This window comes from Clupea harengus, chromosome 18, assembly GCF_900700415.2.
Source record: "Clupea harengus chromosome 18, Ch_v2.0.2, whole genome shotgun sequence".
Classification (NCBI taxonomy): Eukaryota; Metazoa; Chordata; class Actinopteri; order Clupeiformes; family Clupeidae; genus Clupea; species Clupea harengus.
The window spans coordinates 16,790,496-16,802,995 of NC_045169.1; the positions used below are offsets into that span (position 1 = coordinate 16,790,496).

General features: G+C 44.6%; 2 protein-coding genes across 3 annotated transcripts in view; both read right to left on the reverse strand.

The window, feature by feature from the left end:
- Nucleotides 1-7,178, reverse strand: part of LOC105912879 (hepatocyte growth factor activator) — a 19,867-nt gene extending 12,689 nt beyond the window's left edge. Inside the window, exons 1-6 of the mRNA XM_012841886.3 lie at nt 6,665-7,178; nt 6,421-6,484; nt 5,158-5,251; nt 3,287-3,360; nt 1,547-1,690; nt 1,030-1,161 (exon numbers count right to left, since the gene is read on the reverse strand). Coding sequence (XP_012697340.2) covers nt 1,030-1,161; nt 1,547-1,690; nt 3,287-3,360; nt 5,158-5,251; nt 6,421-6,484; nt 6,665-6,799 — 643 coding nt within the window. The 5' untranslated portion in view covers nt 6,800-7,178. The remainder of the gene's footprint in view (nt 1-1,029; nt 1,162-1,546; nt 1,691-3,286; nt 3,361-5,157; nt 5,252-6,420; nt 6,485-6,664) is intronic.
- A 1,723-nt stretch (nt 7,179-8,901) lies between these two features.
- rgs12a (regulator of G protein signaling 12a) overlaps nt 8,902-12,500 on the reverse strand; it is a 37,142-nt gene continuing 33,543 nt past the window's right edge. For both annotated transcript variants that reach the window (XM_042710363.1, XM_031584800.2), the window contains one exon: nt 8,902-9,704. In XM_042710363.1, the coding sequence (XP_042566297.1) occupies nt 9,370-9,704 (335 nt within the window). In that variant the 3' untranslated portion in view covers nt 8,902-9,369. The remainder of the gene's footprint in view (nt 9,705-12,500) is intronic.

Here is a 12,500-nt window from a genome sequence, read left to right on the forward strand (position 1 = left end):
CTTCTTCATGTAGTGCGAAGAAGCGGTAACTGATATTCACGTTGGAACGTTCCGCTTGATGCCAACGTTAAAGACCCTATAGATGCAGTGGCAATCGGGGAATTCTTCAATAAAATGTCTACAACCCGCAAAGGTCCTAACTACAAACCCCAGGAATAACAACTTCTGGTAATATGTGCGCCTTTACGGTGATTTAAACTCCATTCGGATAACTGCCATAATCAAAGGCTAAGAGGAGAGCCGGTTCTTTATACTTGGCACCGAATTTGACCCTCTTCTAAAGAACTCCTTTGAAGATTCCATTGCAATGACAGCATCCCGAGAGTCTTGGCCTCTTTTATAGGCCAGTAACTTCATCTGCGTTACAAGGCGTGCATATGAGTCATGATGATTCATCCTCTATGGGTTTAATCTTTTCTGTCATCTCACTCGTTGAGCCACGCAAGGTCAAGCTTGCAACTAGGACAAGATCCCCGCAGAAACAAGCAGTCCCAGTGGGTAATTGACTCCTCCACTCTCACATTCTGATCGGGAGAGAATAAGGTGTACAGGTAGCTAAAAGGTCCCAAAAGCATCAGTTACAAGGCTTGATGGGAAACAAACAGGAAGATGCTTCATAAAAGTGCCAAGAAACGCCTTTCAGTGTATCCATGTATTGCGATGTTCAGACCTTCACCTCAGTGCTTCTTTTCAATTGCTGCAATCCATGATGAGGCAAAAAAAAAACGTTTCAAGGTTTAGCATGACGTTCACTGAAGACAAGGGAAAAATCTGTGGCCTTCAAAAACACAAACACACAGACAAACAAACAAACAAATGAAGAGTATGAATCTGAGCATGTGGCGTCTTGCACCTGTGTAAGGTGCACGTTCACAGAGCGCTTTGCCATCCAGGCACGTGTGTAACATGCACGCTCGCAGAGCGCTTTGCCATCCACGCACCTGTCTAACGTGCACGCTCGCAAAGGGTTTTGCCATCATTGCACCTGTATAACGTGCACGCTCACAGAGCGCTTTGCAATCCACGCACCTGTGTAACGTGTACGCTCACAGAGCGCTTTGCCGTCCAGGCACGTGCACTGCTCCACCTTCCGGTTGGAGATCCGCCCCCAGGCTTCCTCGGAGTCGTAGTGGCGCAGGTGCGTCTCCTCAAAGCACTTCCCTGTCCAGCAGAGAGGAAGGAGGAGGAACGAGACGCAAAACAGGGGGTGACTTTGGCAGTACAATCAGCCCCAGATTCCTCTAGTTCACAAATTGAAAGATTATACAAACAATCCGAATCAGAATTGTTTTTATTGCCAAGTGAGTTTACACCTACGAGGAATTTTTTTGGCATTTTGGCAATGTCAGATTTTCTAATTTACCCAACTATTGGCCATGGGTAAAGTCTTTTCCATGCGGTGCCTCTATGGCAGATGTTCGCAATCCCACATTAACAAATTGTTCTTGGGGCTAAAAAGGTCCTTGTATACTGGCACAGAGACACGTGTCATGTCCCTCAGACACAAAGAGGGGCTTCACACTGATTCACGGTCAGTTTAACTTACTCTCTTCACACCTTCTCCCAGTGTATCCCTCTGGACAGGTGCACTCAAACGTGCGTTTGTGCCGAACCTGTGTGCACAGGCCACCGTTCCAGCACGGGTTCCCCACGCACATATCTGGTTCTCGTCTGGGGAAGGGACTTATCTCTACAAGGAAATAGGACAAAATGAAAACAAATGAGAGTTACCCAGCGATGAAATGCAAAATAATTGATTTGATTGATTGATTTCTGCCCTTTGATTCTCTACTCAAGCGCTTGTATGTTAAACTGGATTTATTGTTCTTACTATTGATATAGTCAGAGCATGGTAACCATACACTGAAAAAAATTAACACAGGTGATTGTTGAATTGAAAGTGTTGAACTTTTTCTTCTTAAAATTATTATTGTCTTTAAGTAAAACCAAATAAAAATAATCAAGATGTGCAATCAACTTATAAGTCGATTACAATCATATTATAACATTACAACACATTGTGTTTAATTATAAAACAAAAGAGACACTACAGGTATCGTGCGTTTGTTCAATTGTTGTCTGTGGGGGCATTGTCACAATTACATTTACATTTAGTCATCTAGTCATTTAGCAGACGCTTTTGTCCAAAGCGACGTACAAGGGAGAGAACAGTCAAGCTATGAGCAATAGAGACCTAGTGTAACAATAAATACTATTTTACATAAGAAATAGAAAAAAAGTGCAGGAATGTAACTGCTGTAAGTGCAAGTTAAGTACTATGGTTGTGGTGCTACGCTTTGAGAAGAATTCCTTACCTAGTTAAAACATACAAGTAAAACACAAGCAGAGTAATGTGAAGACAACCTACAACTTCACAAAGCAGACTTAAAGAGAAGCAGACCCTAGACCCCGAGTAGGCCGGCAGGAACTAAACTGGCAAGGGATGAAAAGTCCTCTCTAAAAGGAGGAAATCTCCAGAACAGCCGGCTTCAGAAGAGGGATCTTATCTCCCCTCCACAGAAACTTAGGTAGTCCAGGCATTAACAGATGTTGCGCCAGCAGACGTTCAGAAGCACGCATCTGATGGGTTACTGGACAAAAGCATAACGTGTGCGTCACGTGTTGTTGACTGAGACAACACAACTCCAATAGACCACATGTGGAAATAATCTCTGTGGAAACCAGGGAGTAACTATGGAAACCAGGCATGGAGATCACAAAGATATCACTTTAAGTCTGTAACGCCACTCTTATTCGCTACGAGACCTACTCCTACTCACTACGAAATGTAATCATACTCGCTACGAGACTTACTCCCATTTACTACGAAACTTAATCTTACTCGCTACGGGACGTACTCCTACTTCCGTGCTGCATCCTTTTTCAATGGACACCATTTACACTGAATGGCGACATCCTAAATGTTCAAAGAAAGCTAAAGACCTAATACCTGCTCATTAGACCTGACCCTGACTTGCCCAGTCTTAACCCATAATGACCATCTTACTCTAAAGCTAATTCTAAATTGAGGAAGGGAAATTCCTGACAGAGTGTCAACAGATAATACGTGTACAGAAACCGGACTATCGGATTAAGGTAAATTGAGATCCATACAACATTTAGTGATGTTGTGACTACTAATGCCATTACAAATGCTTCACTTGAGCATTTTTGGAGCTCAGATGCATCACTGGAAGAGTATTTTACATAAGATAATTATGATGATAATTATGTTGGTTCTCACAGCTGGGTAACAGGTGGTCTTAAACGGGAGCTGTTGCCTTACCGTTGGGATGCTCATTCTCGGCAGTGCAGTATCCCCACTGGCGATCGCGGTCATAGTTGTGTGTGAGAGAGCACCTACGACAAGGAGGAGAACGCATTCCTGAGATATAAGTGCAACTGTTGCTGTCCCACATCTCAAAAGATAGCAGAGATCTGGCCGCACGGCTGAGCTAGCACAGTCTCACAAGGACACACATATATTCACCAGATGTCTACTGGCCTATACGCACGCACGCACATGCACGCGCACACACACACACACACACACACACACACACACACACACACACACACACACCAGATGTCTACTGGCCTACACACATACACACACACACACACACACACACACACGCAAATATACACATACACACACAATCTCTCAAACAGATGTGCAAATCTACAAACACACACAAAAATAAAACGAATCGCTGTACAGTATCACTACATCCAATCTCTCTCATCCAAACACACACACACACACACACACACACACACACACACACACACACACACACACAGACACACACATACATAGATGCACACATACACATACACATACTCATGTGTGCACCACAAACATACACACACATGAACAAACCTACACACACACATGAACAAACATACAATGCAGCTGATGCTTAAAAGAATTGTCAGACAAACCCCTGAATTGTCAGACCTTAACAGCCTATGGCACCCACCACTACACAGAGATCCAGGCACTTAGAGTGAAGGGGGAACACACAGCCTATGGCACAGAGATCCAGGCACTTGAGTGAAGGGGGAACACAACTCTCCACACCTGACTGAGTCACACAGCGGGAGCTGACATCTAATCCTGGCCATTTGTGTATGTAGTATAGGAAATGTTATTCAAGAGCAGTTATGCGTAACGGGGGGAGTTTCACGCACGCACATGCACTGACGCACACACACACACACACACACACACACACACACACACACACACACACACACACACACACACACACACACACAGGCATATACACGCACACACAAACAAATTCATGTAAACCACTTTTTTGCTTTTTTAAACAGTTCTCTGAGTTTCCCCCTGTGCCTTCATATAAACAGAAGTCTCCCTCTCGTGTGCTCTCACGCGATGAGTGGGAGAAGAGCGGAGAAGAGCAGAGGAAGGCAGAGCAAGGCCGGGCCGCGCCGTCACGGGTTACACACACTTCCTGCTCATGTGAGGCGGCACACACCCCAGCACCAACCTGCTATCTGCACAGATTTATCTCTGAGTCAGTCTCGACTTTATCAACCTTGCCTTATAGACTTCCCAAAGTGTGTGTGTGTGTGTGTGTGTGTGTGTTTGTGTGTGTATGTGTGTGTGTGTGTGTGGTTGTGTGTGTGTGTGTGTGTGTGTGTATATGTGTCTGTGTGTGTGTGTGTGTGTGTGAGTGTGTATGCGTGTGCGTGTGTATGCGTGTGTGTGTGTGTGTGTACGTGTGTGTGTGTGTGTGAGAGAGGGGGATCAAGAGGGAGAGAGAGGTTTTGTCAGGTTTGCCAGCCTACTCGCAGGGTTCTGAAATTTACGGGGAACTGGAGGTATTGCCTGTCTTACTTGGACAGGGACAGACATAAGCTCTTGCTGCTAAATACATTACTGAGCGCCATCGTATGGACACATGTACATACACCCATAAACCCATCCATTACACCACGCAAGAACATACACACAAAGCCAAAATGGCAATAAAGATAATTTGAATTTGAAATTTGACATTTTAAGAAGCAAAGGAAACAAAACGGAAAAGTCATGGTCATGGACTTATGTGGAATATGTGTGTGTTATGGAAGTGTGTGTGTGTGTGTGCTGAGAAAAGTTGAGGCGGGTGATGGGTGACTTACCAAGGCCAGGGGGAACTGAGGGAGAGGCACTGGTGGTGAATGGCCCCTCCTAGCCGGAACGGAAACTTACATTCCTGCCCATCAAGGGTGAGCACTGCATGAGTAAATTGAGACCAGTTACAGATGTGGAGGGATCATTACACACGGACAGGCAGATTTTGATATGAAATGATAACACATCGGTTACAGCTGAGGCCAAAGGAACAGTCACAGATGTGGAGGGATCATTACACACGGACACGCAGACTTTGGTATGAAATGATAACACATCGGCTACACCTGAGGCCAAAGGAACAGTTCTGCGCACCTGGTCCGCATGACTGCAAAAACTGAAGTGGGATTAATGTGCTTCCCCAGTTTTATGTTTCATCATCTACCAAAGTCCTGTTGTAACTTTGCCAAGCCTTTCTTTGTAATAATGGAATGAAAATGTGAAATTGCCTGGCCAGCAGAAGCTAAGGCAATGTACGCAGGTTAAATGAAACGAGCAACATAAAATACCTAATAAAAATAATAAAAAGTCAAGTTACTTTGAGTTACTCCCTTTGGCATGTACTTTGGGCTTGGTAACTTTGCATGTTTATATGCACAACAAGCTATATAATAAGGGAAAAAATGGGAAAACATAATTGATCCTCTTTAATGGCTCCTTAGCATATGTTGTAAAGTTAACTTTAACATCAACTTTATGATAAACTTTAAATAACTTCATCTTTCAACACTACATTCTGCTAATGATGTCCGCCATCACTTGTTTCTGGTTAGGTCAGGTGCAGGCTCATATCCAGTTTAGGACCATAGTAGATTATTTGCATTACTTCTTTCAAAGGGGGATGACCTGAAGAAAAAAAACGTGATTTTGAATTTGCTCATTATAATTGCGTGTAAAAATGTTGACTGACTTTTTTTTAGTAGTTCCACCATATCATTTTTTACATTGTGAGCAAAAGTAAGGCTAGCAACTAACTGTCAGCAAAACTGCTGCGGAGACTTAGTTCCGTTTAACCTATATAGGACCAGTTTCTTTTTTTTTTTTTTACATAGCCTCACGTGAACGGTTGTCAAGCAGCAAGTTTGCACTTTGTTGTACAGCTAACTTTGCGTATAGTTAGCTGAACAAATGGCTGGCCTCACGGCGAGTTTCTACTTCTACTCGACAAACCACCTGTAGCCCACCTGGACGTGATATAACGATACGTAGGCATTAAACGGGGTTGCCTTACTGAAGCTTGTAGCTTTAGTGAAAGTTATAACGTTACTTACCTTTGCGGCTTTCTTTGACTGAATCCCTTGCTAGTAGTATTTCGTGACCGGGTGGTACCATTCGCTGTAAACACAGGTAACCCAACATAAAGTTTCTAGCGGTGCTGCTGCATGGATTACATGTTTGGCATGTCTTGGTTCTACAACATTCAATTTAGTCCATAATGATGTAGATAGACAACTTGTTAATTACAAACGCCATCTTTGAGCTACCTAAATTAGATGAATGCAAATTATAACTCACCGATCGTAAACTTAACACGCAGGGCAGCAATATAACCGCGATGATTGATGTTATCAAACATCGGTACGCTTGACCCCAGGTTTTCGGCAAATGTGTCCAGACTGTAGCGTTACTTGTTTGGTGAACTTTGCCCATCTTCCGAGAACCTTCTGATCAGTAAAACGTGAATTTCATCCTTCAGTCATTGAAGATATTTGGTGAGTCGTGAAGCAACCAAATCGTCAGGATATGCCCCGGAGTGACACAATCCTTAAGTGGCATAATGTCAAGCGTTGCGTCATTAGGGGGGGACTCCTTCGCGGAGGAAAAATAACTATGTGTGTAAAATCTGTTTAGATAAGCGGCAACTGGCCCTAACACATCTCCTTCTGAAAGAGGAAAACTGAGTTTGCAGCGTTGCCTTACGTATGGCTTTCCCTTAAGGGGGAATGTTAACGTACTCTAATTACATAGTGACAGACAACAGTGGTAACGCTGACGGAACCCTTTCCAGTGTCACACCTGCACACACACCACACACACACACACACACTTCTCATGGTACATACATTCCTCACACGAGCCGAGGCAGGACAAGTCCTCTCTCGAAACTGTATTGTCTTCTATTGAACTTCTATTGTGAGCATTACGACTGCCACAGTATAACGTGAAAAAACGGCCAAATATGCAGCTTTTTGATAAGTAACACATTCATAGCGGGAGCCGAGAACAGCACCTTGTCCCCTAGACCGAAACTTCACTGTGGAATTATTTTCCGACCTGTTAATATTTCACAGTCCTTTTGAAACTCGCTGCAGACCGACTCTTAAGTGCACACTATGGACGCAGGTGCTGAGCTCCAAGACAGGACAGGTAAGAATAAGAATTGGCAGGTGGACAGCTCAGCTGTGCCGTTATTAATTAGATGCTTTTTTTTTTGAGTGAGAGCTGTCGTGAAAGAAAGGAAAGCAAAGAGAGGTTTCCTTGCGTGATGTTAGCCCTCCATTGAGCGTGGATCAAATGATTCAGAGACCCATTCTAGGAAAGGAGTCGAGCCTTGAAGTGTCTTACCCACACAAATGGACAGATAGGCCTATATTATGCGCAATTATTGCAACACCCTCTTTTGAGAGACAAGTCCCAACAATTCCCACAGAAATACCCAGAGGAGTGCGTTTAAAGGCTGCTAGTGCAGGCCAGTGGTATAGGCTATTGTGCTGCATGGGGGGTGGTAGGGAGGAACATGGTTAAGGGTATGATTACAAGTTCATTTGAGCCATCTGGTTGGTTGGGGATGAGGTATGCTGACCTACACACTGGAAAGGTCATAGAGTGTAAGCAGTTTCACATTGAGAACCCTGTCCTCTCCCATCTTTCTCTCTATCTTTCTCTCTCTGTCTATTGTTTCTCTTTTTCTTTTTGTTTCCTTTGCTTCTCAACTGTGTGTACAGTCACTTTACATCCACATCCACGGACGCGAGTGCTGAAATAACCTGTTGAAGACCTGCCGCTTCAGCTCAGCGGTCCAGAGGCTGCTGGCACTCAGCTGTGTGGTCAGGGGACCCACGGATCAACTCAGACCGGCGCTGCTTCCGCCAGGGCTGGATCTGGCCTTGATCTATGCAGAGAAGTCTGGGAAGTCAATTTTGACTGAGAGGTGCAGTGGTAAGGGAGTGTGTGTGTGTGGGTGTGTGTGTGATGAAACAGTGACGGCATATGTGGTCAGGCTGGGCCTAAGGTATCACACACACACACACACGCACACATACACATACACATTTCCTTAACACTAGCTGTAGTATTGGATGGGAAACCAGAACTGAGTGAGAATGAGAGTACTGCAGGCAGAGGGAGTGATTAGGAAAGTGCTTAGTCACTGTGCAATACCTCACTAAGTTTGAGTATGCACGCACACACACACACACTCACTCAAACACACACACACACACACACTCACTCACTCACTCACTCACTCACTCACTCACTCACTCACTCACTCACTCACTCACTCAACCACACACACACACTCACTCACTCACTAAGCCACACACTCACTCACTCACTCACTCACTCACTCACTCATTCACACACTCACTCAGCCACACACACACACACACACACTATCATCCGACCAAAGTCAGTATCAAAAGACACTCAGAAGACAGACACATTTTTTACCACATTTTTATTTATTTTTTTTACTTCTGATGTGTGGACACATTTACAAACAACCTACACGTATGGCATCATAACACAGTCACAGTCACAGTCACAGTTTGGTAAAAACATTAGGAGCCCTTTCGCCTTCACTGGCTGCGTGAGGACACTGTTTATCCCAAGCAGCCGGTGATTTCATCTGCGTTAATCCACATGTGTGTTGAGTCACTTCAAGCGTAGGATTTGTCAGGGAGTGTTTTATGTTTTTGTTTTTCTTTCTCTTTCTCTCTCTCCCTCTAGCTCTGTTTCTCCTTCGGCATCGTCCTTAGTCATCAATAAATTATGGTCCAGTATTGAGAATCAACCAGCATTTCAGACACAAACTCCTCTTTTGAGATCTTTCTGTTCAGCCATCTCAGTCTAAGAATGAACTATATACACAGATTTACACCGGGCGTGTCGCCCACCCCACCCCACCCCACGCGCAAGTCCTCTCCTGCTGCCAGGGCTTTTTAAACGGAACCACCATCAGGGCTCCTCCCAGCCACCCCCATCCCAACTCCACTTATTTAGACGAAGGTGGCTTTGACCATGGAGCCGTCCTCCTCAGCCACGGTGGCCCCTTCATCGGGCGTGGGGTTGCCGTGGAGATGGGGCGGGTCGGCATGGGTGGTGCTGCCATTCCGCATGCGGCTTTGGCACTGACGCAGCTTGGCGACGTAGCCATCGAAGCTCAGGTTGAGCTCCGGGTCCTCCTCCAGGTGCACCCCCTCCAGGCCGATGGATGCGCCCGACGAGGGGGACTCCAGCTGAGGTTCGGGAGCGGCGTCTGGTCCTGGGGATGGCGCCCTCTGGTGACTGCTGGCGGGAATGCGGGTGGAGTTGGCGCAGGCTTCGGTACCTGCTGAAGAGGGGAAAGATAAGGCAGGGTGAGAGGAGCACTCAGCTTGAGGAAAAAGAGGGATGGAGGGAGGACATCTTCATTTTACCCCCACACACACACAAGTCGTAGTGTCTGGTAAAATGAGCATAAAGCCATTTAGGGTGTGTGTGTGTGTGGGGGGGGGGGGGGGGGGGGGGTGTCATATTAAAATCAGTGGAGCATGTCCTGGTTCATTGACAGTGTGAAGCTTGTGGGTCAGTGAGTGAGTGAATCAGCTGCCGTGGATCATCAGTGATCGTGAGTAATACAGGGGGGGTGGGGGGGCTGCTAAGCCCACAGCTTTGACTAGAGAGGTCACGCCAGAGGTCAGACAGAGCAGTCAGCCGAAATAAAGAAAATCACAGGGGTCAGTTCATGCCTTTCAGCAAGAGCTGTGGCTGTTTTTCTCCATCACAGCAAAACAAACGTCAAAACGTTTTTTTTTATTGTGGAGATGAAAGTCTGTTTAGATTATCTGTGGCTACTGATTGAGGGCATATCTTAAAGTAGTAAGCTGCCTCAGATCTGACCTCGCGTCTTAACCCAGAGGATAGATGTAATGGCAAGAATCTGCTTGTTTTCAAGATACTGATACTGGCTTGGCTTGAGCCCGGGTTTGGCCCAACCAGACTCTGAATGTGAAGCCATGACATTACGAAATACACACACTGCAGTCATTCCTAAACAATTTTCCTAACAATTAAACAGCTAAACCCCACTTTGGCAATAAAAAAAGAAAAAAAAGAATCAGTCTGCAGGGGAGAATTACTATGTAAGAGTCTGTGAATAAACCTCTTAGATTAAGATTAATAGATTTGAATCCTGGGAGCCCTAATTAAAACCCTCTTTCCGATCCATGACTGTTCAAAGGAAAATGTGAAAACCCAGAACAGCTGTCTGGCACGACGGTGGTTTTACGAGACTTCTTGTACTATACTGCCACCCTGTGGTAGTAATCTGACCTACAGGTTGAATATTCCATCCAGGCCACAATACTCAACAGGTTGGCTTTCAGCTTTCTGAGAAAAGGAGGGTAATCGCTCATAGTTTATAATACTTTGTAATATGTACATTCAGACTTATCCTACCTCTTCAAACCTTTAAATAGCATTTACCCACTATACACATAAAGTATATATCGTTTTTCTCTTCATGGAAACCTCAGTGATTTTTTTGTCCACAAGGTGGCAGCATACCCTCATAATCACCCGTAACCTCGTCCACAGACAGACTATCCTGTTGTGTCTTGAGCTAGGCATGGGGAAAATGTTTCTCACTGGCGTGCCACAATGCAAGGATGCTGTTCGCATCAGCTAACAATGCTCTTTCTATTCTGGAGGAAAAACTTCAGCCATTGTTAATCAGTTTTGTTTGGGTATATGCTGGCAAATGATTACCCAAGGCACAATGACATTTACAAAATACGGCAAGTACATATGTAGGTCATACCAAAGTAGTCTGTGATGAGTAATCTCTGCACAATTCAGCCTTTGGCAGATTGGTGGTTAGAGAGGTTACAGAACCTCAGAGGGTTTTGTCAAAGGGTTCTCACTACTACCTTTCAGGATTTCACTCCAATTTTCACTCTTAAGTGGTTATCTATATCTGATAATGATAAAGATGATGATGATGATGATGATGATGAAATGTTGCAAAACTACCCCCCCCCCCCCCCTCATGACTGAATACTTGGTTGCATTGTAACTGACTTGTGTGTTACTTTATTCTTTGACTAAAATAAATGTGATTGTACTTGAGATGGGACTGTAAACAACATAAACCATAAACCATAACAACCTGCCTGAGCTTTGTGATGCTGAAAGGTCACTTATGTGACGAGGCGTGTTACCACACTCCCGTCACTCTGTCTAGCAAAGAGATAACACTGGAAACACCTGCATGGCTGGAGGATTTACAACCACAAGCAGCACAAAGCAGAACTTCACTATAATTATTTGAACATAACCTAACCTGAACAGAACCTAATGTGCACATCGCCATCCGAATGAGTTTGAACAGAACTTAATGTGCACATCACCATCCGAATGAGTTTGAACAGAACTTAATGTGCACACCACCATCCGAATGAGTTTGAACAGAACATAATGTGCGCATCATGTGTTTACTTGTCTCTGAAAAATCTATGTCTTTACAAATGTTTGTAACCTACCCCAGCAGCTGTCTCTTAGTTTGACGATAACCGTGTTGAGCAGTCCTTTATGGTGCCAGTGTGGTTAGTACGTCATTTCCTGTTTGTTTATCTCTGAAAAATCTGTGTGCCTTTACAAGTGTTTGTAACCCACCCCAGCAGCTGTCTCTTAGTTTGACGATAACCGTGCTGAGCAGTCCTTTACGGTACCAGTGTGGTTAGTACGTAATTTCCTGTTTATTTATCTCTGGAAAATCTGTGTGCCTTTACAAGTGTTTGTAAACCCCCCCTCCTTTTTTACTACTGTGAGGCGCATCGTGTTACCTCCTGGTATGAAATGCGCCGTACAAATAAAGTTTGATTTGATTTGATCGCCATTTGAATGAGTTTGAACAGAACATATTGTGCACATCACCATCCAAATGAGTTTGAAAACTGCTGCTTGTTGGCCGTGTAAATCTGAGGCCAAGTGTAATGATGTAAGATCCCAACTGAGACTCTCTGATATATCTTAGACAGGTTGTTTTGATGTGGTTTGAGGTCCCATCTCAGGTTGTGTGTAGGCAGAGGTGTAAGGCCCTGGGGTTATCATTAGTGTTGAGCTAATGAGTGGAGCATGCATCACAGTG